Genomic DNA, 25,706 nt, shown 5'->3' with positions numbered 1-25,706 from the left:
TGTAATTGGGAGCGTGTGATACAGTGATACAAAGCTCCCCGACTGTAAACGTGTAGACTACTGAAGACAGAGTGAACTGATTTGCGCATAGGGTTATAAGTCGTGAAACCCCGCAACAGTGTTAACAGATTAATGCGATTAGGGTTATAAAGTGTGAAACCCCGCAACTGTGAGATAAGTAATTGTAGCCGTTATTTGTAATTGTTAAATAAACCAATTAACCATCTCTACGGCGTCTTCGGTAACGCAAACACGTTACAATACAATTATCATTTGCAGTTTTCTACACACATTTCAAACTGCACTCATAGATGGCAGACACTTCTAAATATGAGCATATAGATAACGTGGAAGAAACCGGTATTATACTAATTCCGGGGATGAGATTCATGGAAGTCATGCAAAAGACAGCAAGGAAAGTAACATGGGAACTGATTTGGAATTAATGGATAAAGATGCTAATCAAAAAATACAAAGACTGGTTTACAAGAGAGCAATGTGGTTTTAGAAAAATATGTGTCATATCTAGACAAAAGCTCATAACCAATTTTCTTGTAAACAATTCATATTATTTGGGAGAAAATCAAATGTCATTAACAAGAATCGACAGTTCAGCACAGACCTGGTACCTCTTTTAACCAACATACCAAATTTGAGGTTCTCATTGTTTTTAGGGCTTATATTTTGGGTGGACCATGATGACGAGACTGGCACCATACAAGCAACTTGACAAGGAACAAATAAAACATCCCATCTTTTCATGCATACATTTGTGGACATTTGTGGGAAATATTAAGTCTTCCAAACATAAAAATCCACTTTAAAAGAGTTTCCAAGGTATGTGACATTTTCAAAATCTAAATTCTAGATTTTTAGATCTGAATCAATCTACTAAACAGTTATCTGGGTGCTATTCAAAACAAAAGTTGTATTTTAGTAATGTATAAAGAATAGGGGGAGATTGAAATATGGACTATGCAAGGCAGGACACACTTGCAACATGCATGTTTTCTCAATGAAGACAAGAACTATGGACCAGTGTTGCTCATGTTCTTGGGACTAGCCACAAACTTTATATGGTCGGCTAATTTGTCTCGCCTGGCATTATCTAATAACACCTAACTATAAATAATATCAACTGTTCTAGTATGGCCTGCCACAACATTAAGAATATGAGATATGTTTTTGCGAGAACTTCAAAATGACATAAGATTCTGGTTATACTAGTAAAACCAGAAAGCAACAACAGTTGATGCTGCCTGTGGAAAACTGAATTGTTTAGATACAAAGCGAAACATGTGACGCAATGAAATCTCACAGAAAGCACGTAGTGTTATAGAATGCAATACTCTAAAAACAAAAAATACTTCCATCTGAAATGAGGCTGCAGAATCATCAACCTACAGGGACTTAGTACAGACTCCAGTATGAAGTATGCTGTAAGATGTATTGAGTATAAAACTGCTGGTTTGCCAGTAAAGATTCTGATACATATTCCTGTGCTGCTCTCTTACAGTAAATGATCAATGCAAATAGAGTAACCCTGTTCTCTGTGAGCTGAACTTCTGCTGTCTGTGATATAAGACAGCACAGCAATTTCTTTAAATTCTGTGCTTTACTGCAGGTCATCAAATCTAAGAAAAGGCTATTAACAAATGTAGCGGAAAATACTCATATGTACAGTACATGCTGCATAATTATTTCAGGACAGGACATCTCTAACAAAAATTATACAAAAATCGTTCTAATTTTGAACTGAGCACTTTGATTATTTTACCTTTCACAGTGCTGTTTGCTTTCTGTCACACTGAATAGTTTTAATGATTTACATCTTCTTCTGATGTACATGCACTCAAATATTTAAAAGAATGAAATAATTTCACCTGCTTCACAGTTGTGTATGGTCATTTACTCGGCACTTAGAAAGTTAAATACATCATAGTAGCGTACTGTCTAGTATCCCCCTCCCCCTCACTAGATCACTTGACAATGAAGATAATGAATAACATGAAATGAAAAATGACTACGAAGAGAAGAATATGCTATCATCACACTTATCTGGAGATGGGAACTTCAGACAGAATTACCAACTTCAAAGCAAATAAACAAAGCAAAAATTATGTGTTTTCGGCCTCGTAACTCGTACTACATACATGTATTTCTGGCAGACAACATTCTTTTTTATGGTCATCTCGTTCTCCATTTTCACGTATGCCACTGCCTCCTTCATTGGCCCTTCCAAATCTTCCTTTTCCCTCTCAACAATCTTCACACGATTTAACTTTTCACTTCGCTCCTCATTCAACTGCTCCACAAGTGTAACCAGTTTCTCCAAAGGCTCCTACAAACAACATAGTACAGGCCATAATGATACCACCATGACTTGGGTATAATGTACTTCGCGTAACTGCATAACATTAACACACAATGAGCAGGTTGCCTGACCAAGTATCCTTTTGTAATGCTCTATCTCCAAAAACTACTGAACAGATGTTAACAGAATTTTGTAATGAATAAATCTGTATTAAAAGTTGTTACAGGAACTTAATTTTGGTGCTGATCAATCAAATACAGCTCATACTTCACAGGAACCTCCAAATTATTTGCTCAAAAATGTCTCATCATACAAAAACGACAAAATACACATCTCATTAAAACTTATGTTTACATGAAACACTCCTGAATATGGCAGATACTTAATGAAATACATGCAGGACCCAATTCATTTCTCTATGCCTTGCGTTAAGCTTTCAAAAACAGATTTATATTTGCAACACATAATTCCAAAATCAATGACACATGCAAAATCTCAAAGGATGCATTTAGAAAAAAATGTTCACTTCCAATGACCATACATTTTCATTCTTGTTTAACACCAAAAAAAAGACAGCCTCCATTACAGGTGTTGGGAACACAAGCTGATTAAAAGACAGTTTGCTGATTTGGATATTTATCACAATTTTCCTAAAATTAAGTTCTGTTAATGGACTTTAAGGATTACTTGTACAAAAAATCTGTTCAACTAGTATGGAATTTTGTATGTCCAGGCAGACAGTGACAAGAACCTTTGAACTTAAACTTTCACACACACAGTTAAAAACTGTAGTTGTTTATATATTACTACTTATAACCACTCCAATTCTGTAAACAATGGACTAACTGTCCTCGATAGTTTTTAAACCTGTCTCATTAACTCTTTGACTGGCGCGGGCGTGTTTTAACGCCCGGACGATGCCAGCCGTTCCCTGGCGTTGGCGTGTTTTAACGCTTTGACAATCTCGTCCCTTCTTTGCTCTCTTGGCACTCATCAACCAAAGACATATTTATGATAGTTTTTGTGCATGTTTGTAAAGAACCCTTGTAAACTTTGTGGGGGTCTATATTACTGTCAGAACCTCATGAGAAGGTAAAGGTCAGAAAATATTTCACATTCATTCAGTTTCACCATAGCTTCTTGCAGCAAGTGTCTTCGTTTTCCTACAGACCAGCTGGAAAATGTTGTGAACGAGATTTTTTCTGATGATGATAGTGGCGATGAAATAATGATTCCTGAATTGGATTAAGTTGATAGTGACAATAATACAGTGATAGGCAATGATCCACAAGACAGTAATCATGAACATTTACCTACCACGAGTGCGGTGCCTGACACGCCCATCTCATGAACGTACGGAGACATTGTACCCCCAATACTTCCATTTGCTAATAGTTTCGGGATCAAAATTGATATAACACATAAAATGCATCCCTTTTCATGGATTAAAATTTTTTCTGGATGACGACTTGGTAAATCACATCACAACTGAAACCAATCGCTATGCTCACCAGCACTTCAACGCACATGAGTTAGCTCCTCACTCTCGAAAACACAATTACAATTATGTCACATCAGATGAAATCTGGACATACTTAGGAATTGTGTTCATGACAGGAATCGACAAACGCCCTGAAATTGAAGAATATTTGTCCACTAGGCCCCTATTTCACACCCATGGTTTGGACAAAACATGTCTTTGCGGTTGAATAGTTTCATTCTATTCAAAAAGAACACAACAAACGAAAAATACAAGAAGAGAAATTACAGATTCAAAGATTTTATATTGGACTGTGTAGAAAAATGACTGAACCAAACAAACAGTGTGGAGAGGGAGAAAAGTCAAGGAATGAAGTGGATGACGAATCTATTGGGTCAGACTAGAGTGCAGTCACGCCTCCGCCCTCGACCTTGAAAAGACCACCAGTGAAAGAGCCAGCAAATCGTCTAGAGGGTGGCTTGAAAATTCACAAAATGGTCCATGTTCCTAACAGTAACAATAAGAAGAATGGTGCCCTGAGAAAGTGTCGCGTGAGTGCTAATTACAAGGTTAGAAAAGAAACAAGTATCATGTGTGCAGGCTGTGGTGTGGCTCTCTGCAAACTTTCATGTTTCAATGTTTATCACACGAAGAAAAACAAATAAAGAGGTGTGGAAAAGCATTTATTGCATAAAATATTGTATTTTAATTAGTTCCTAAAAATTTCGTTTTTAAAAACCAATTTTTGTTGAAGTTGTTTAGGAAAAAGTAACAACATGCATTTTAGTGACATAAGGTTTAAAGGGCCTGCCAGGACAGGGGTGGGATTTAAATACCCTTCGCGCCAGTCAAAGAGTTAAGTATGTGGTAATTTTATATACAAACACTGAGGTGATACATCACACTGCACTTATATTTCAGTGAACAGGGATTCTGAGCATTAATAAATAATTTTATGGCCTACACCAGTTAATAAAAATCATTCCATTTCTTGAATTTCTTATTCTAATGTGTAACAAGCACTAGTTATATACTTCAAAATACACATGACTGTATAATTCTTGAATAATCATATTTTTTTTTTCTTTTGTAAAAATATATGATTATCGGTGTGTTGAGTTAATTATTTTATACTTCACATCTACTACAGCATTAACTTGGAGAGAAAATGTATTCCATTGCTAACCTTGTATCTCGTCGTGCCAATGATGTCCTCCAAGAACTCCAGCATGCCTGACTCATGTTCATTGGGAGCCTTGGGCTTCATCATGGCTATCTGTTCCACCTCGCCCTGCAGGATCAAAAACCGGTTGTGGTCCAAATCAATGCCATGGCTGCGAAGTAGCTTTGCTACTTCTTTAAACTGCACACGGCGACCATTCACAGTATAGAATGATGTGTTGTCCTTGAAAGCTGTTCGGGCCACAACCAACTTTGAGTTTGGAACCAACTCGAAGTCATCAGTACCAGACTTTAACACAGGTAAGGAACAACAATTTTACAACAAAATATTTGATTCAAGTAACTTGCTAGAACCAAATAAACTGACACAAACTGAAAAGAAATTTTAAAGAGAGTCCATTTAAATTATTTTCATGGCATATTACTTCTTCTTCTTCTTCTTCAGTCTTTTAGATTATGAAATTGCACACATATTTATAAGAACAAATTTAGAGACTACCAACCAAATACTAAATGAGCTAACGGACAAAAGAATAAATCAATCAATCTACAAGTAACCTTACTATGTCTGTGATTTGCTGGAAGTGTACTGCAACAGTACAGTTCTGAACATTTGGGTGTTGAGCTGAATTGTGAAGAAGGACAGAAATCTTCTTCGAACGGATCTTACTGGCTCGGTAGCCAAACACGAACAGCATAGAATCTATAACGTTGCTTTTTCCACTGCCATTTGGACCAACAATTGACGTGAAACACTGAGGAATAAAAAGTTATATTAGCCTAATCGTAATTGGAGGTTACTGTAAAGTACAGTCTAACAGTTCTATATATATCTATGCTCTCAGTTGCATTATGTGAGTTGCCACGACTTATGTTAAGGCCAGTTATCTTAGATAAACCCCAAATTCAGTAAGAGATCATAGGAATAGTACACTAACTGCAAATTAAGTGACAAATATCAACTTATTGTGAAGTTGTTCACATATCCATGGATGGTAAACACAATTCCGCGTAGGCAATGTCACACAACAGTGGCTAGACAGCACCCGACGTGTTTTCTGTATGTCTGCACCGAAGGTTGGTGGGGGACAGCAAAGGTCATTTGCAGGCATTCGTAAGCTGGAGGAGTGAGTAATAGGCGGACTTCACTTGAGTTCTGAAGTTAGAAGGAGCAGAAGTGCGGCCAGAAGAATCAGAAGACTTACTCTGTGGTGTTATATGTGTTGTAGCACAATGATATTCAGAGTGTGTAATTTAGTGAGACTTTTATAGTTCCTGTGTTATAATTCTGTTGCCAGGAAACAGGTAGTGAAGACTAGTGGAAAAAGACTGAGAGATTAGTGTGGAGCGATTGTAAATTTTGTAAATCATTAATAGTGTACTAATTATATGTAGTTATGACCTGTAGGTTGTTAATAAATCCAATTAACAATCCAAACCCCATCTTTAGTCACTAATACACGTGACACTATGCTAGTGAGGCTCCTTCAGAAAAACTTAAGCAAGGATGATGTGAACACTACTAAACTACTACAACTATATGTTCTCTGTACCATAAAATTGTTTGCTAGCATATCTAATATTTTTCTCCTTGCATCTAAGTAATCCAAATATTTGGTATATTCATAAAAACACACTCTTGACCAAAAAAAAACATAAAATACTAGAATGGGTACTATTTATGCTCCAGCTATATTTAATTTTGTGGTGAGAAAAAATATATATAATCTGGATTACACACAGAAATTCTTAAATTAACATAAAGACAGTATATGAATATGTCAACAGCCCTCCTAATACCTTATGAAAGGGCCCAAGGACTTGCTTGCCAGCATAACTTTTAAAGTTTTCATTCTCAATATGAGTGATGATGAGCCTTGGCCCTGTTGTTTCATTTGAAGAAACTGGGTTCGGCGGCGGAGGGATGTAAATATCTCCTATTCTCAACCCGCTTTCTTCATCTTCTGAAATTTCCTCCTCTTCACGAATTTCTGACACATCTAGGGCATTTTGCCCCTGTCCTCCTTGATCATCACCATCGTCAATTTTGCTCCTCTTCTGTGGCATTTTCGCTGAAGTAAAGTCTCCAAAATAAAATATCCTGTAACATTGTTAAAATCAGCTACAAGCCGCAATTAGGTTAGATACGGCAGACAAAACTTCCACATCGTTCTCAGTAACTTTCACCATATTAATAGATACCCTTAGTTCATAATTTTTCTCTAATTTGTTTTCATCACCAAATTAGTCTAGCTTACCCATTAGAAATAATTATACATAAATATTCACATAAAACTAACGCCTAGAAAATTGGCGGGCTCCAATGTGTTTAAAGTGATTCGTGCAAAACTGTACTAAACGGCGCAATTGTCAGGGATTACACAATAACGGTTCTCTCCACAGGAGACTTTCTACTTATTGACCTTGCTTACAACCTATTTCTTTTGTGGTTTGTCCAAGTTCTTGATGTTCATGATCTTTCATGATAAACTTTTTCAGTAATACCATAAATTGGCTACAAACGCGTCTGCCAGCAGCACAGAGCAGTTATAATCGACTTACAATGTACGATGCATTACATTCCCGCCGTAACGCCTACATGGTACAGGGCTTATGCACAAAGGAAATCTGCCTTTTTATACACACGATGTTTGGAACGGTATATCGGGACATCGGGACCCATAGGGTTATGAGACGTTGAGTGTCTCACATTGTCTAGACGGTCTAGACAATCGGCTCAAGGATGGCGGTAAGGTCAACCCCACGCGCCGGCCGCACTTTACGTCCCAGGAAAATTATTTAATTAATTCCCGGTAATCATTTCTGTTAGAGGCTGAGTAAACCCCAGGGCCTAGTGCGGCTGGAAGGATTAGGTCAACTGAAAAAAATCCAGTGACCTCATTGGGACTTGAACTCGCGACATAGCTTTCTATAATAACTGCAATGGTTGATTATCCAAGGGAAAAGAGTAGTTGGGGATCCTCGGCATAAATAGGAGGTTTCTGAAATGGGCCTTGAAAAATTTGGTGTGAAGGGTTTGTCTGGATTGAACTGGCTCAGGTTAAGCCTAATATAGGGACAGTGATTGATCTTCAAATTTCAGGAAAGCCTTAAAAGTCATGACCAGCTGAGTAACTATCAACTATAAAAAGGAGACTTACATCATATAGTCACTACCACTGCAGGAAAATATATTGATTTACTTCCACTACAAAACTGAATTTTTAAGAAGGCTGTTAAGAAATTGTATTCTCCTGACAATAATCTCATTAAGAAGGAAGCCTTAAAGACTTGTGTCATTTGTAAGGATTCTTTGAAGTTCACAGGAATTCAAATTCACATAAGAAAAACAAGCATATATATTATGAACAGATAACAAAACATTAAAAATATTCCAGAAGGAAAATAATGTTATAACACAAAATTTGGGACATATCAATGAACAGCAAGGTTTCACATTTTGAAACTGCCTCCAAATCAGTTTTTTAGCCCTTACTAACATTGCTGATGACCCAGCAAGTCTTCATTGCTCTATTTGTACCAGTAATACAAAAGGTTAGCTCAGCAGTAATTTCGCACATTGATGTTCTGAAAATACTTGTTTCAAATCTTAGGCAGGGAGTTAGAATTCTGAGATATGATCCATTGATCACTAGGTCTGGGTAAACAAATGTATGTGATGAAATGCTGCTGTATCAAAGCACCACATTCAGCTTTCTCACCCACTCACTCATGGAGCTGAGCCCTTCTTGAGAAGCTGCCAATTGTGCAGCTACTCAAGAACTTCCCAGCATTTTATGGAACCTAAAGATTCATTACCGCATTCACAAGAGCCCTCCAGTGGTCCCTATCCTGAGCCAGATCAATCCAAACCATACCATCCCATCCCATTCTATCTCTCTGAGATCCATTTTAATATTGTCTACCCACCTATGCCTTTGGCCTTTCCAGTGGTCTCCTTCCTTCAATCTTTCCCACCAATAACTTATATGCATTTTTCCTCGACCCCATTCGTGCTACATGCCCGGCACACCTCATTCTCCTTGACTTGATCATTCTAATTATACTTGGAGAAGAGTAGAAATTATTTAAGCTCCTTATTTTGTAGTTTTCTCCGACCTCCTGCCACTTCATCTCTCTTTGGTCAAAATATTATCCTCAACACAGTGTTCTCAAGCATTGATATTCATATTCATATTCATATTTTTATCGGTTCCAGAAATCCACATTTTGCAATACAGCCTCCAGATATAGAACAAGTCAAATTATTTGTATAAAAGTCAACAATACTATAATATTTAACTACATACACAAATTGTGTGCATGTCCAACATACCATATAAAACTGTAATAAAAATTTAAGGCAACATAAATTCCCCAACAGAGTAACCAATTCAATCCATTTCCCATCAATCAATCAATCAATCAACCAATCCATTCTTCCTTCCTTGTCAAATCACTGTCATAGGAAAACGTTCTATACACATTAAACATACAATAGTTCAATTTCGGTAATTACAAATAAAACCCCCCCTTTCACAAACATACCATCTTTAATTTAACATATATTCCTCTACAGAATAAAACATATATTGTACCAAATATGACCTCATTACTTTTTTAAACTGTATCATTTTTTCTATCTCCTTAATTTTATTTGGTATTTTATTGAATAATTTTATTCCCATGTTCAGTACTCATTTTTTTTGGGCATTTGTTCTGCAAAACTGAGCATGGAGATTTAACTTCTGGTGTGTATTGTGATTATGAACTACATTATTTTGTTATAACTTCTCAAAATATAGTTTAACATGGCATACTATTCCAAATATATACATACAAGGTAGTGGAAGTAAGTTTAAATTCTTAAAAAGTTGTCTACATGATGCTAATCTACTCACACCACTAATTATTCTAACAATTCGTTTCTGCAATTTAAATATAAATTTACTTTTTGGGTCACTACCCCAGAAAATTAAACCATACTTCAAATAAGCATGGAAGTGAGCAAAGTAAATACTCCTTATAACCTGTCGGCTTGTTACATCCCTAAGGTATTTTATCACGTAACAGACTTTATGAAGTTTTGAGCTTAAGAACATCATATGTGCTTTCCACTCCATATGCTCGCCAAAATGTATACCTAGAAATTTCGTTTCACATTTATAGGAGATCTCCATTTTGCCAAATCTGATTTGAGGTTTCATAAAATCTCTTTCTTGTCTATTAAGAAATGCCATTGCTATTGTTTTCTCAGTATTCATTATAAGATTACTTACCTTAAACCATCCATCTAACTCATTCATGACTTTATTTATCTTCTGCTGCAGGATATGTACCTTTCCAGCTGTTACCAAAATATTTATATCATCTGCAAACAAAACTATCCTCGCCTCTTTGATATTCAAAGGCAGATCATTTATGTATAAAAAAATAATAATTGTCCAAGCACTGAACCCTGTGGTACTCCATATTTAATTTCTCTTGGGCCCGATGTATATTTTTTGCCATCACAACTTATTTCAACAACTTGCTTCCGGTAAGCCAAATATGATTTAAACCATAAGTTTGCCACACCTCTAACTCCATATGTTTATAATTTAGATAGTAAGGTGTCATGATTTATGGCATCATATGCTTTAGTTAAATCACAAAAAATTCTGACCTGTTTTTCTTTTTTCTCAGCTGATTTCTGTATGTTTGCTAGAAAAGAGTAACTTGCAGTCTGAGTCGGCCTATTCATCCTAAATCCATGTTGGGCCTCTGTTATTATGGCATTTCTTGTCAAAAAGAGAGTAACCTATTATGCATCAACTTTTCCAAGATTTTTGAGAAAGCACACAAAAAGGATATTGGTGTATAATTTTTCATATCCTTCTTTTCTCCCTTTTTATGAAGTGGTTTTACCTTTGCTATCTTATATCTCTCTGGGAAAATACCTGCTTCTAGAGAGGCATTATAAATGTGGGCTAATGGCATTTTAACCGCTTCTATACATTTTTTTAAGCACATAATCCTGTATTTCATCAGTACCTGCCGAAAATTTCCCTTAAATTTCTTCACCACTTCTAATATCTCGTTTTCTGTCACTGGACAAATAAACATGGTTTCATTATAGGTATTTACTCTCTGTGGCGTTTTACAGCACATCATACTATTATTTTGCTTGACAAGCTTTCCTACTATGTCCGCAAAATATAAATTAAACATTTCAGATATAAGCTGTGGATTAGCCTCTTTCCTTGACCCGCACTTTAGATCTATTCCCAATTCCCTCTGCAGGTTATTTCCTAATTCCTTATTCACTATTTGCCACATTGCTCTAGTTTTGTTTTTTGCATTAGCTATATGACTATCATTTTCCTTCTTCTTAGCTTCCTTTATTACTCTCTTATATATCATTCGATATTTATGTATATACTCTTGTTCTTTTCCTGTAAGATTTATTCTCTTTTGCAAACTATTCAACCAACTCGTCCTTTTACTGGACTTTCTTATTCCCTGAGTAACCCAACTTTTTTTATGTTTACTCTGGTTAAATAATTTTAAGGGGAAAACCACATCAAAGTAATAATGGAAAGTATCCATAAATTCTTAAATTTCCAATTTACATCAGATTCCAAAAACACATCTTGCCACGATTCTTTGTTTAAAATATATTGCAGTTCGTCCATGCCTCCTTCATTAAACATTCTCCTCCTAACTTTTAATGGTCTCCTTACAAAATTCTCAATACATATAGATAATACTTGAGCATAATGATCTGAGAAACCTAGATCCATTACTACTGATAGATTTGTATAATTACTATTATTTATGATGATTACATCAATCAATGATTTAGTATTCTTTGTAGCTCAAGTCGGGACCTCCACTGTATTTACCAAATTATATAAATGCAAAATATTTTTAGTTCATTTAATTTTACACTCTCCTGCAAAAAATTCATATTCCAGTTCCCACATAAGATTAACTGTTTTCCTTTCATACTTAATTTCTTAATTACTAGCTCCAGTTTCCTTAAAAATTCTTTAAAATTTCCATCAGGTGATATATATATATACAAATTACAATAATTTTATAACCCAACAATTCTATCACCGCCATTTCAAAGTTTTTTACTCATTCATATCTTGGAAATAATTAACTTCTTTTGTTTCTAAACCTCAGTCTATGTTCATCCCTTAATGTCAGAAACCTAGTTTCACACCCATACAGAACCACAGGCAAAACTGCAGTTTTTGAGGCTTTGTGAACATTTTCATAACAAGCTTATTTTTTATGGTGAAGAGTTGTTAGCCCCACACCCAATCCCCAAGTTTGAGGAACACCCCTTGTCGGCTGTCCACAACTGCTTATTCAATATATCCGCAGCTTCCTTCCCTACCTGGAGAGTGTCTCCTCCATCTGCAACCTGAGGACGCGCCATGCCATGGTGACAAGGGATCCACCTAACATGGACATTCAGCTTTCTAGATTAATAAATATGAGAGGTTCCACCAACATAATTGTTGTGTTTAGTTGAATTAATTATGTACAGTTATTTATTATGCAACATGTTTCGGCCTACTAGTCATCATAAGACTATTTTATACACACCTTTGCTTAACTGTTATTATCTCCATTGCCCAGTGTTTGAAATTTTAAGTCCATGTTCTATGATTGAATGTTGGAAGACAGATCAAGGAACAACAGACGACAATATCGACCGAATATATTTTGTGCTAGAGCATACATAAGAAAAATGATGACACATAACACCAAAAACTTGAACAGTGGTCACATTATTAAATACTGATCCATATCCCACAGTCTGTGGACTATATTTTAAGTGAATCATGAAAGGAAAAAAATTGAAAAAGAGAACTTTCAGAGATTCCTGCAATTAAAGTTTTTAGCTAAAAACGTTTTAACAGAATGTATCAAAGCCAGCCTAGTGATTATAACCTAAATAATTCAGTCAATAATAATACCATACATAAATACTTAAATTCAGCAGTAATACATGAAAATAGCCTGATGATGGCCAATGGGATGAAACATGTTGCAAAATAAAGAACTGTATGTAATCATTTGAATTATATGCAATAGTGTGACGATGGAACCTCTCACATTTCATGGACATATACGTTATTCCTGAAAGAAACTATTAATTTCAAATAATGTGCACAAACTAATGCTCCAGGTATGGCAGACTGTGACTGTATATTAATATAGGATTTCAAGAAAGAATTCTTCGATTCTGAAATACTTCAACCATGATTCATACTTTCCTGAGTACTTCATGTATTTAACTCATCAAGAAATTTTGCTGTGGCTTCAAAAATTTCACTGCTATGTTCATAAAAGCTCACCATTTAATCTTATCATGAACCAGTTCATTCCAGTTCACAACTTCACAGACCAATTTCTAAAAGATCCATTTTGAAACCATTCTCTTAGTTGAGGCTCCTGAATGATTTCTGTTATTGAGGCTTTCCAACTAGAATTGTTTGTGCATTTATTTTTTCCTGATGTGTGGTGAATATACCATCCATTGCATTCTTTTGAATAAATGACCCTACTGGTTGAATATGAGGTCTCTGATTTTAAATCTTCTTCATTCCTGTATTACTTCACATATTGTAACCCCAAATATCATACCATTTTAAAGTACTTGGGTTTAAAACGTGATATAATACCTTGTAAATTGGAACATGTATTTTTGTAAAAATTAGAGTACATTTGAAATAGGTCACTTGTTAAAATGAAGCAGTTTTACTTATGTGGAGACTTATCCAATTACTTGAGTTGACTACATACAGCAAATACAAAGATGCACCTCTAAGACTTTACTCATGTAACTGACCTGCTCAACATTCATTCCTTTTATTAACTTATACCTGTGTTGACATCATGAAGGCAACTGGGTAGGAGGGAGTTTTGTTGTGATCAGGGGAGGAGCTAAGTCTTATATAAGCAGTGGGTTTCTACCATAAATATTTTGAGCCACACTCAACAGGCAGTAACATAGCTTGTTGTGGAATTTTCTTGAGTATATCTTACATAACAGTCAAGGTAAGGTTTGCCAGGGAATCACATTATTAAAAGAGCATATCATGCTCAATATAGGCCATGTTTTCATTGTAGAAGTTTCACAACTCCCTAGTGCACCAGCCATTCTAGAAAAAGGGAAGTAAGTTTTCACAGAAAATCAACATAAGAAACTGCACAATGAAAAGAATCATACTTTGTACCTTCATCTGATGCTGTCAGGATTTCTGGCTCAAGAAGTAGGATGAACAAAGTACCTAGCATTTATGGGAATCTAGAAAATGTATAATAAATTTCTGTTGAACAATTTCAAGGGAAGAAGCCTTCTTCCTCTTTTTGTACAGTACAGTCTCCTATATTAATTCTATATTTCATTATACAGATGGTTCCATCTAGTCAAAATCTCACATAAAAATAGTTAAATCCTTCTTTCTGGTTTAGTAGCCAGGATCCCATACCATTAGTAATATTCCACACAATGTGCGATTTTGTTTCTCTGCTGCTAAGTAACTCATGTTGCAGCCAGTTCCATGTCCCTGATTTCTGAACCGAGCTACAATGCCTATTCATTGGGTCGCCAAAGTGGTTTTAACAACCTAACAGTGGTGGACAGTGTACGACCAGAAATGCTGCACCTTGTTGATGCTTACTGGTGAGTGTGTCACATTAGTTGGAATGGTAAAATGATAAGTTATACGCTTTGTAGCTTATATGCCACATTATACCCTAGCTCCCAGGTGTGGTTTGGGGTTACATTAATTGTTTCAGGGACTTCGCCAGAAAAATTATAATAATGTTTATGTTATAAAATGTTATCTTTTTGGCCTGAATATTATATTGAGATGTGCAGTTACACTAGTTTATCTCATTTTCAGTAGAAAAATAATGTGTAGAGGTTACCTGTATATGGATAGGAATACCAAGCGATATCTGGAAAGTGAGAAATGGACACAAATGGCAGAAATCCTCAGAAAAATATTTCATTTTAGTTGGTTTTGCATTGGTTTTTTTTTTTTTTTTTCAAAAAAGATTTTGTTGGCTGTCAAAGTTCAGTAATACTGTTTTAAACTGAATATTGTCAATTATAGGTATCAATTTCCACCCATGAACCCACTGTGGCATGGATTACTTGGCTTTGTGATTGGTGTGCTGGGTTTCATCTCGGTTACTGGCAATGGAATGGTCTTATACATTTTCTGCTCCACAAAGTCTCTTAGAACACCATCCAACCTTCTTGTGGTGAATCTTGCATTCTCTGACTTCCTTATGATGACCTGCATGTCACCTATTATGGTCATCAATTGCTACAATGAGACCTGGGTACTGGGTGAGTTATCTGTCTCTTTGTGCTCAGAGAATGGAATACACTGTTTGGGCGTTACAATGGAAATCCTGTTGCAGGCCCCTTTATGTGCGAGATTTATGGAATGTGCGGATCTCTTTTTGGATGTGCTTCAATCTGGACGATGACCATGATTGCTCTGGACAGGTACAACGTCATTGTCAAGGTAAAAGCTAACATATATCAAAGATCCTTTCCAAGGTTCAAATTAATTGCCATTAGCTACAGATGTCTGTCTCATCTAAATTCAGGTGCTGATATTTTGACACTAACTGCCTGATTTTCATGAAACTTGGTATGAATAGCTTACAACTGGAGGACAACCGAGCTTGATCACTTTTACTTTCTGTCATATGAAATACCAACTTAGCTGCCTTGCAAAATTCTAAAGCAATAGTAGTGCTATTCAGTGTATATTTCTGAAGCTCTATATTAGATACATCAGAGAGTGCTTTGACTCAAAAGGCTTCTGACTGTATTAGAGTTTTGAAAAATAACAGAGAAATAAAGTACTTATTGACAGAAGACAACACTGTGTGTAGCTTGTTCAAGAGCAATATCAACTTACGGCATTTTTCTTGTGCCAAGGCAAGGATTAAAGCCCCCATCTCTAATGACAGAAATGGACCAAGGGCAAGAAAACAAAGTATTCAATGATTTCCTCAGGAGTTGTAAGTTACTCTTTATTTAAAACATAAAATAAAAGCAAAATAATGTTCATTCCTATGGCTTATTTTATATCATCAAAGTGGACTTACTTGCAGTAAAATGTGTTCTGTCATAATTGGAACCGAAACTGTATAATATAGATGGTGAGAACTACTACTAATTTATTTATTATCTCATAGTGTATTGAACAAGATCATGGAGGTTATAGAGATCTGTTTTTATATTCTTATGTAGTTCACAGTGTTTTGTATTCACAGTATAATTCAGAGGGTGACCTGATGTTCTGGACAATTTTCTTCTTTACATTCATCAACGTAACTGGTCTTGTGTGTTCAATACTTTGGCATGTGATCAGAGTAGCATAAGTTCATATGAATTAAGCGTATGGATTTTATCTTCTTACATAGCATGACAAACAATGTGGTCTATGGTCTCTCATTTTTTAATTTCAGAATCTTATTTTTAGCCATTTTGTATGACTTATTTGTGGGGTTTGGTCCATTGCTAGGTCTCTTCTGCAAAGAACAATAAAAATACAAAAGAGAACGCAGACACAAATTCTTGCTCTGAATGGGATTTCAAATATACGATCCCGGTGATCAAACAGTAGAAGACAATACATATCTCATACTGCATAACTACTGTTTATAAACTTATACCTGAAAAATCAGTGATGTGTCTCCATTTTTGTTGCTGAGCAGTTTCATAAGGCTCAACGGTTTGTGTGTTTTGAAAAGCTGATGTTTTTGCAAGACTATTTGTTTTCATTTCCTTTCAGGCAGACGTGGAGTGATATCAAAGGCCTCTGCCTTCACAGTGAATACTGTCTAAGTAAATATACTGTATGTTCCAATAAACAATTTACTTGATCTTGAGACAGATATGCTTAGTGGGGCATGTGCAAAAGTATTCTACTACAAGATCAAACACAAGTTTAGAAACTATTTTTTTCAAGATAATGTTTTATCCTAAACAGAGTGTCACTACTGTTTGTATATTCAAGCTCATACATTGTAAGAAGACAAGGTCACTGAGTGAGATAACTCTTAATTTCCTTGTACCTTTTGAGGTGAAAGATGTTGCTATATGCATCCTCCTCACAGAAGCTGTAACTGAGGTATTACTAAATTCAATAGGGATTAGAAGAAAATTCTGTTTGAATCACAGGATATCACTGAAAATTCTTCTTCAGTGTTTGGAAAGTTAGCATGAAATCTTATTACCATGTTATGGTGGTTAAGTGTTTGCACCACTTGACTGAACCAAGTACCAGACTAGACTTATGCCTTACACTGGAGTACTCAAACTACATTTGTTTCATATTTCAGGGGTTATCAGCAAAACCCATGACAAACAAAGGAGCCATACTCAAAATCCTTGGAGTTTGGGTCTTCTCCATCATGTGGACTATATTCCCAATGTTTGGCTGGAACAGGTAACGAGCAGAATGGAGTTTTACTTGTAACTTAATTCAGTATTTGAACCAGCTAACTAAATAACTAACATTCTGGTAAGGGAATCAAATAGTTCATTACTGAAAATACAAAGTCGTATTGCTGGATACAACTGTGAGTTAGTTCAAACAATTTCAAACTTTACAATCATTTTTTTAATCAGTTTAATATTATACTCCAAACATCTTCTCTGTCTTCCAAACAGCTTCTTTTCAACATGTTTCCCAGCCAAAATGATGTATTTTCAGTCTATAATATCCCACTTGATTTGGTTGCCTTCACAATAGTCAGTGAGCTGAAAAAGTCATGAAGTTCCTGGCTACATAATATCCTACATTCCCCACTTAATTCACTGTATTTAGGCCCAAATGTTTCCTTGAGGACTTTGTTTTTGATACTTGCAATTTAATTTGATACATACAGTTGTAACAGTGCAAAGCATAGTAGACAAAATCAAAATATGAAAAGTATTCACTTTTCCTTTTGTTTCTCTCTGACTATTTTGACCCTGAAAAATGAGGCAAAAAGTTCCCCCTAAATGTCACCGATGTTTATGATTTTGACATGATGGAATTTGTATTTGTATCTGTATTTACTGTAAGTTCAAGAGATCCAAAGATGGATATTGAACATGTCATAAAATAATATAGAGTACAGAATACATACATAAATATTACATAACTAGACAGCACAATGAATGCAACAATAATACAGATTATCTATTTAGATATTCATCCACAGTATAAAACGTATGAGTATTCAAGAAATGCCTTAATACAACCTTAAAACTTTTTAAAATTATTAAATGTGTTCTTGATCTCTATGGGCATTTTATTGAATATTTTTATACCTGCATAATAACCTCCTTTTTGATAAATAGTTAAATTAGCTTGAGGTAGATACAAATCTTGTCTTTGTCTAGTATCGGTAGTATGAGAATCAATTTTTGATGGAAAAGTAACTTTATTTTGCAATACAAATACTAACAACAAAAATATATATTGTGATACAAATGCTAAAATACTTAACTCTTTAAATATGTTTCTACATGAAACTCTATTGTCATATCCCAACATCGCTCTGATAGCCTTTTTTGGAGAAGAAAAATAGTTGAACTATGAGATGAACCTTCCTCCTTTACCACTGAAGACAAATCCAGAACCACAGCTGAATAACAATATGAGCTGGAAATACAAATAGAAAGACTACAATGAAAGCTCTGGACGTTCTGGAGGAAATAAGGATAATAAAAATTTAAAATAAAAAAATAACTCTTGATAGAATATAGAAAAAATAAACAACATGAATTAAAATTTGCTGTATTCCATCAAAAGTTATTTTTATTTTACTTTAAAACAGACTCACTGGGATAACACATAAAAGCTGTTCTTTGATAGAATTATAAACAAATGTGACCAGAACTGGACAAGTGGGCTAAGTACATTACTATTTGATGATGATTTGTAGAATTAATACTGTTTTCCTTTTTTGTTATATTATAAAGATTTGGAGGAATCAAAACCTTTTGCTTTTTTCAAGATAACATTGTGGATTAGCAATTGAAATGTTTTCAGGTATGTACCTGAAGGCAACATGACTGCATGTGGCACTGACTACTTAACCAAGGACTGGGTAAGCCGAAGCTACATCCTTGTTTATTCTGTATGGGTGTACTTCGCTCCTCTGCTGACCATAATTTACTCCTACTGGTTCATTGTGAAGGTAATTAGAACTCAGACAATATTCATGTCTTCATTCAGGGAGGTGTTTAAATGAAAGCAACAGAACTACAGCATTAATATATAACAAAGCAAAGTCCAAAGCATGTTTACTTATTCATGATTAAACAAATGTGAACCAGTGTGAGAACCTGTAACTATGTGTAGTGATAGGCTAGACCCACCTAACTGGTCTAGCCTATCACTACACATAGTTACAGGTTCTCACACTGGGTATTATTTAAGACTATAGTCTTTTCTGTTGTAAGGCTGTGAAGTCTGAGGACAGCCCTGAATTACACAACATTAGAACCCAGAGGATGGCACCCACGACACTTACTGTTTCACAGATTGTCTCCCTCTTCAAAGGAAAGAAACATATTGTGAATACTTTATACATCTAAATTATGCAACTGGCAAAGGCGACAAAATATATTTTCATAGAGAAAAACACAAATTAAGGACATAAACTCCCATATCATCATTCAATTTTAATTCCTCTTAGAATAATGTTAATATATCTGTCAGCTTCTGAGAAAATTGTCATACAATCCAGGCGGTGGCAGCCCATGAGAAACAAATGAGGGAGCAGGCAAAGAAGATGAATGTGGCTTCCCTGAGATCGGCTGACCAGGCAAACACAAGTGCCGAGTGCAAGCTGGCCAAGGTAAGAAAATGTGCCCAGAAGCAGGTACTTTCTGTAGATAGTTAGTGAAGGAACAGGAGCATGCAACATTTTAACATGTAACATGAACATATTTGGTTAGGAAAGTTATTCACTGATTATTGACAGGTTGCTCTGATGACTATCTCACTGTGGTTCTTTGCTTGGACACCATACCTTGTCACAAACTACACTGGTATTTTTGAAGGTGCTAAGATCAGCCCCTTGGCCACCATCTGGTGCTCTCTTTTTGCCAAGGCTAATGCAGTCTACAATCCCATTGTCTATGGAATCAGGTAAGATGTTAAGATTTCCACAAAAAAAGAGGACAATGAAAAGGTTGTCAGGTTTTCCTTCCCCATGATATGTCTTGAGATGATGGTAAAATGAAGACAGAGTGTTTTCTCTACAAATTTCACTTAGAAGAGAGAGATATCTGGAGAAAAATAAAGCCAAATATTCAACACTGTAGTTATGCTGCATGGGTTTATACTGAAATTGCATTTATATCCATAAATTATTAAACTGAACACCAGTGAAATCATATAAGTATGCCCATGCAAAAAAGAAATTATGAACTAACATAGATTTGTACAAATGAAATAACAAAATTATGAGGCTAAACTTGCGAAGAATTTACTTGAAATTATACCCTACTGGAAACTGGCAAAAATTAGTAGTTCTGACAGTAAGTAAGTAAGTAAGTAAGTAATAATAATAATAATAAAAACAGTCACAGGGAACTACAGATATATATATATATATATACAGGGTGTCCCAGGAGGAATGTGCCAGACTTTGGGAGGGTGTTCCTTATGTTAAAGTATGCCGAAATAACCCAAAACACCTATGTCCAAAGTTGAACGGTTACGGAGATAATGATCCGAGAAAAGTGCGGTCTTCTGGCAGGTCCACGCACTGTACCTGTCATCTGACAATTCTTATCTATGTTTGTCCTTGAGTGTGGTGATGACAGCTCATGTTAGCCCCATACACTCGCATACCAGAACGCGCAGTCAGCAATGTTACGTCAGCGCTCAGCATTCATGTGTCATGTATAGTGCTTGGAACTCTTAACGACAACTTTGCCATGGCGTGTGAGTTTTTTGTAGTTCAATTTAATGGCTTCATGTCACTCACAAGTTAGTTTGATGTTATGTACATTATTAACATTACAGAAACGACATATTCCTGTCAGTTTTAATATGTATTTGGTAATCAACAAGTGTGTAACACCTGCCAAAGTTTCACACTTCTCTGGCCATTATCTCCATAACCGTTCAACTTTGGACATAGGTGTTTTGGGTTATATTGGCATACTTTAACATAAGGAACACCCTCCCAAAGTCTGGCACATTCCTCCTGGGACACCCTGTATATATATATATATAGCTGTACTAAATGTGTGATAGGTAATGCAATGTATACATGTAGAGAATTCTATGAGGATGGTTCATCATGTACACATTTATTTCATATGTAGCTAATGTTTTAGTAATGGTACTCAAAACTATTAAAAAATTTCTCTCTTTCATGATCCCAAGGTACTGCAATGTGTTACTGTTCCTTACAGCCACCCAAAATACCAGGCAGCCCTATTCAAAAAGTTCCCCAGTTTGGCCTGTGCAAGAACTGATGATGATTCCAGCTCTGTGGCTTCCGGAACCACAACTACCAGTGAGGAGAAGACCACTGCTGCATAACCTATGTACTGCAATCAGATCCATTGGCAGAGACATTTTCAGCTACCTAGGAGACAGTTTTCAGCATCACACTGCCTGCCAGCTCTTATGACAGATCAATGTCCATTCTCAACATCATTATATTCTTCCAGTTCTGGGAGAAAAAGGCAGTTTTCAATTGTGATATCATATGAGATGAATTCCATCATAACAGTGTGTGCTAAGATGTGAGCATAAAATCAAAGTCAGGCTTCCATGGATGCTAGCTGACTCACATTTCCACCATATTGTAATGGAAGGCTGGTATACGAACATTTTGGAGAAATGAAGTCTCCATCTTTAGTGTGAATGGGGTAACAAAGGAAGCAGGAAATATATATAACAGAATACAGACTATGCCCATAAGATGAAGACTGCTAATTTTTTGTAAATAGTTGGCAAACAAGCTCACCACAGCAATGATGTAATAATTTTAACAAAAAACCACAAGCTTAAAATCAAGTTACAACATTTCCATGTGTTGGGAATTTTAGCTTACAGTGCACAGTCTGCTGGGACAAATGAGAGAACTAAGGTAATGTGTTTGTGATGATTCATAAGGCTCCTACCTACACACATTGAATGAAATGAAAGTGATTCACTTCACTAAACAAAAGTAACTGGATGACATTGTGTATAGAATCTTCATAACAGCAAATGGTATGATTTAGTAAACCCTAGCCTGTGATGGCAACTCTAATTCATTAAAGCTATTCAGCTGTACAGAAATAAACCATAATTCTGCTATTCTTCTGTTGAAGTGAGCAACTGGTGGGCATCTTATAGAAATATATCTGTCCCCTCATATTCCTCATTAGATAAGATTACTGCTGAAGTCATCAGAAAAGATCTAATTAGTCACAATGACATTTGCAGTGCCAGTACAATAAGTAACTGAAGGTGAAAAGTTGTTCCTATGCTTAATTAAGCACCATGCCATGAAGACATATGGGAGAATGGAGGTATAGCTCCACCTTTCTTAAGTTTAGCATTAGACATAGGTGAATGGTCAGCTTTGCACCCCAACTGCTTTATCTCCAAGGAAACAGCTCTGGTATCCATTGGACAGGAGGCTGTGTGGGTCAAAGAGCAAGTGAGGACAGTGTGGAAAAGATAAAAATAACTTGCCCCTGCTGGGAATTGAACCATGATTCCTTGGTTACCCAATCCATAGCCTGGTCTCTCACACTTCTAGTTAAATGAATATAAATGAATTAACCCTCATGCAGTACTCATTAAAGAGAATGGGTATAACCTGGATGAACTGACACATTCCTAAACAAACTTCCAAGCCTCCTAATCACTGGGTATCACAGGCTCTTTCACAAGGTATTTATTATGTAGGACTTCATTTTGATGCTGCTCTGATGGTGCAGAAGGACAGTTTTATCTTTACCTTTACACCTCTATAGTTTATATTATATTTATAGCATTATCTGTGCTCCCTGTGTGGAACTTGGAAGACAAAAGATTCTGAACTAAAATATATTATGTAAGATTTGAGGTTTCCACAGCGGTGACTATGAAGAAAGCCATCTTCTGGGATGTGCTGCCATGTAGAAATTGTGTTAACCGACGTTTCAGATGAACGTACTGCCTCCATCTTCAGGGTAGAAGACAAGAAGAAATCCACGAGCGAACCAGCAGAGCAGGTGCAACAGACTGAATCCAGTCGCTCAAACACAGCTGTATAAAAGGAGAGAAGGAGTGTGGCTACACAGGGAAATAGTAGAGAGGGGGAGGGGAAGGGTCTGGTGGAATAGCCAGCAGGTAGTGGGCCAGAGCTTGTATAGAGTATGTGTTAGGGAGAGAGAAGGGAAGGTTAAATGGAGGGCATTAACCCTGTAGCTCAGGGGCTGCGATGGACCTGAGTGGCCTATAGTGTCTGCCATGTTTAGGAGGTTACTTGAGGGAATAGATGATATATATATATAGTAATATATTAATTCTAAATATACATTCAATAAGTTTCATTGATATGTAAAAAATAATTTGTGTTCACACAAAAAAAAAGACAGATGTTAGGAATATATTGTTCTTTGGTTTATGAAACAAGTCAGATAATCATCTGTCAAACTTTAATACCAATTTCAGAATACAAATCATCATTATCATCATTATTTAAAATTATTGTACAGCACAGTTTTTACTTCTTCATGCTCTTCAACTGTACCTTGCTGGCTGTAGCATCACACACAATCCTATGCTTTTGATTCAGAAGTTTCTGTTGCTGTCACATTTGAAGCCTGGGATACAGTGTCACCCTCTGCTTCCCCACACACGAAACATGGAAGCTTTTCTTTGAGCGCTGCTCGATACTTTGGGTGGCTACACAAAACAGACATATGTGCACTGATTGATGGCCTAGTTGCAAACTAAGAGTTTGGCTTAATTTACCTGGGATGACTAAAGGCCACAAGTAATCTTAGTTAGGATAGCTCATGCCCTGTTTAAGGTACACATGGTAGCATAGTTGGTTAAGGCATTATGCTACTAGCTGGAAGGTCGCAGGTTTGATTCCTGATGAGGTCACTGAATTTTTCAAGTCACCTAATCCTTCCAACCACACACTATGGCCCTGGAGTTTTACATTTACATTTATTTATCATTTCATGGATCCAATGATCTCCCCGTAGGGCTGGATGTAAAACATGTCACATATTACAAATTCATGATGACTACACATCATTCATCCTTGGTCCAATACTCAGCCTCTAACAGAAATGAGTACCAGGAATCTTCCTAGGGTTAAAGAGCAGCCAGCGTGTAAGGCTGACAGCCTCACAGCCTTCTGTGAGCCAACTGTCTAGAAAACATGGCAGTCTCGATGTCTCACAACCCTATGGGCCTCCACAGCTTGTTACAGGGATTGCTTTATCTTTTTACCTTTACCATTCCCTGTTCAAAGCATAGCCTTCTGAATTCAAGTCAGGCATGCAACCACAGGAACAATCTGTTTCTTAACCTTTTTTAAAAGAGGACATATAAAATGCTGAAATTAATACAAAGCATAAAGAACAAACAACATCTTTAATTTTCTTCTAATTCTGTTTTGACCTTTGTGTAAAGCTGTAAAGAAATTTGTCTGCATTTATTCTGGTAAGTGATCTTTCTTTTTTCACCTTATCTCATCTGAGTGTATTTATTATATCAGTTTCTATCTTTGATTTTTTAATCTTAAGAGTGTAACCAGGGCAAAAAGTAAGACATAGTGACTGAGTTCTTGTATATTATCCTTCATCCTAATTTTATTTAAACACAATGTTTTGGAAGCTCGATTCTGTCTCTGTCTTCAGGTAAAAGTTTATTCAGTTGGGCCCCCTTGACAGAGGTTGTCTCTATCTCCAAACATCAGCACCAGCACAAGGTGAGATATATATAAACCAAACACAACATAAACCATAAGCAAGATTAAGACAAACATTACAAACATTAAAACACTCCAGACATTTGAGGCCTAACACCCATGGTCTTTATTATTTCATGGCCAATGTCTATAAAATCAGAATACTATCAAAACAGAAGCCAACATTATAGAGACAAATTCTTTGTATAGTACTAACATAAAAACACAACTATCTCACATAATCTACACTGGACAGAGTTGTAGTTTCCTGGCTTCTGCTACAATAATGGGCATCTAGATGGGAGAGATATTCAAGCTGGGTCTACTGATCAGATAGTCTCTCTGAGTCATGTGGGTGAATAACTTGTATTTCCTATATGTGGTGTTCAGTTCAATCTGCAAGACCTTCGTTTCTTTCCAACATATTTTATGGCTTTCTTCATATGCATGTTGGGCTAATTTTGATTTTTTGAGCAGACCTTAGGTCAGGCCGTATTTGTGCTCCTTAATGCATACATCTACAGGTCTTCTTGTTTTGCTTATGTAGCATTTGCACACAATCACATGGGATACTGTACACTCACTTTTTCATCAATTGGACATCTCTGACTGAACCAGTTTTCATCAATATCCCATGCATTATATGTTTAGTTTTATTATTATTATTATTATTATTATTATTATTATTATTATTACTTATTTCATACATAGCTGTAGAGAATTAGAATTGGACATGTCAAATATCAACAACCTCACATCAAAAATAACATAAGTAAAAAATAA

The 25,706-nt window shown here is 35.9% G+C and overlaps 3 protein-coding genes across 10 annotated transcripts in view; 1 reads left to right on the top strand and 2 right to left on the bottom strand.

Annotated features, from left to right (window-relative positions):
• Positions 1-7,355, bottom strand: part of LOC111863206 (structural maintenance of chromosomes protein 4) — a 52,408-nt gene extending 45,053 nt beyond the window's left edge. Inside the window, exons 1-5 of one of the 2 annotated variants that reach the window (XM_023849305.2) lie at positions 7,277-7,355; positions 6,777-7,077; positions 5,540-5,731; positions 4,981-5,265; positions 2,154-2,341 (exon numbers count right to left, since the gene is read on the bottom strand). In XM_023849305.2, the coding sequence (XP_023705073.1) occupies positions 2,154-2,341; positions 4,981-5,265; positions 5,540-5,731; positions 6,777-7,043 (932 nt within the window). In that variant the 5' untranslated portion in view covers positions 7,044-7,077; positions 7,277-7,355. Of the gene's footprint in view, positions 1-2,153; positions 2,342-4,980; positions 5,266-5,539; positions 5,732-6,776; positions 7,078-7,234 lie in introns of both variants that reach the window. The other variant, XM_023849303.2, reaches the window with a different exon arrangement.
• Positions 7,356-7,638: 283 nt separating this feature from the next.
• LOC111863204 (rhodopsin) lies at positions 7,639-22,330 on the top strand. Of its 6 annotated transcripts, none has more exons than XM_023849298.2 (9): positions 7,639-7,725; positions 14,536-14,661; positions 15,098-15,336; positions 15,411-15,517; positions 17,349-17,455; positions 19,049-19,196; positions 19,749-19,859; positions 19,986-20,152; positions 21,430-22,330. In XM_023849298.2, the coding sequence occupies exons 2-9, from the start codon at positions 14,540-14,542 to the stop codon at positions 21,557-21,559; spliced, it is 1,131 nt and encodes a 376-aa protein (XP_023705066.1). In that variant the 5' UTR covers positions 7,639-7,725; positions 14,536-14,539; the 3' UTR covers positions 21,560-22,330. The 6 variants fall into 6 exon arrangements, with proteins under 6 accessions (XP_023705066.1, XP_023705064.1, XP_023705063.1 ...); XM_023849296.2 differs by having other exon boundaries at positions 14,532-14,661; XM_023849295.2 differs by lacking the exon at positions 7,639-7,725 and adding an exon at positions 10,432-10,515 and having other exon boundaries at positions 14,532-14,661.
• Positions 17,487-25,706, bottom strand: part of LOC111863205 (rhodopsin) — a 29,112-nt gene continuing 20,892 nt past the window's right edge. Inside the window, exons 9-10 of one of the 2 annotated variants that reach the window (XM_023849302.2) lie at positions 23,751-23,905; positions 17,487-18,658 (exon numbers count right to left, since the gene is read on the bottom strand). In XM_023849302.2, coding sequence (XP_023705070.2) covers positions 23,779-23,905 — 127 coding nt within the window. In that variant the 3' untranslated portion in view covers positions 17,487-18,658; positions 23,751-23,778. Of the gene's footprint in view, positions 18,659-23,640; positions 23,906-25,706 lie in introns of those variants that run through there. The other variant, XM_023849301.2, reaches the window with a different exon arrangement.

Source organism: Cryptotermes secundus, unplaced genomic scaffold, assembly GCF_002891405.2.
Source record: "Cryptotermes secundus unplaced genomic scaffold, Csec_1.0 scaffold586, whole genome shotgun sequence".
NCBI lineage: Eukaryota > Metazoa > Arthropoda > Insecta > Blattodea > Kalotermitidae > Cryptotermes > Cryptotermes secundus.
Note: the sequence above shows the minus strand (reverse complement) of the source record. Positions and strands in the feature narration are given on the sequence as shown.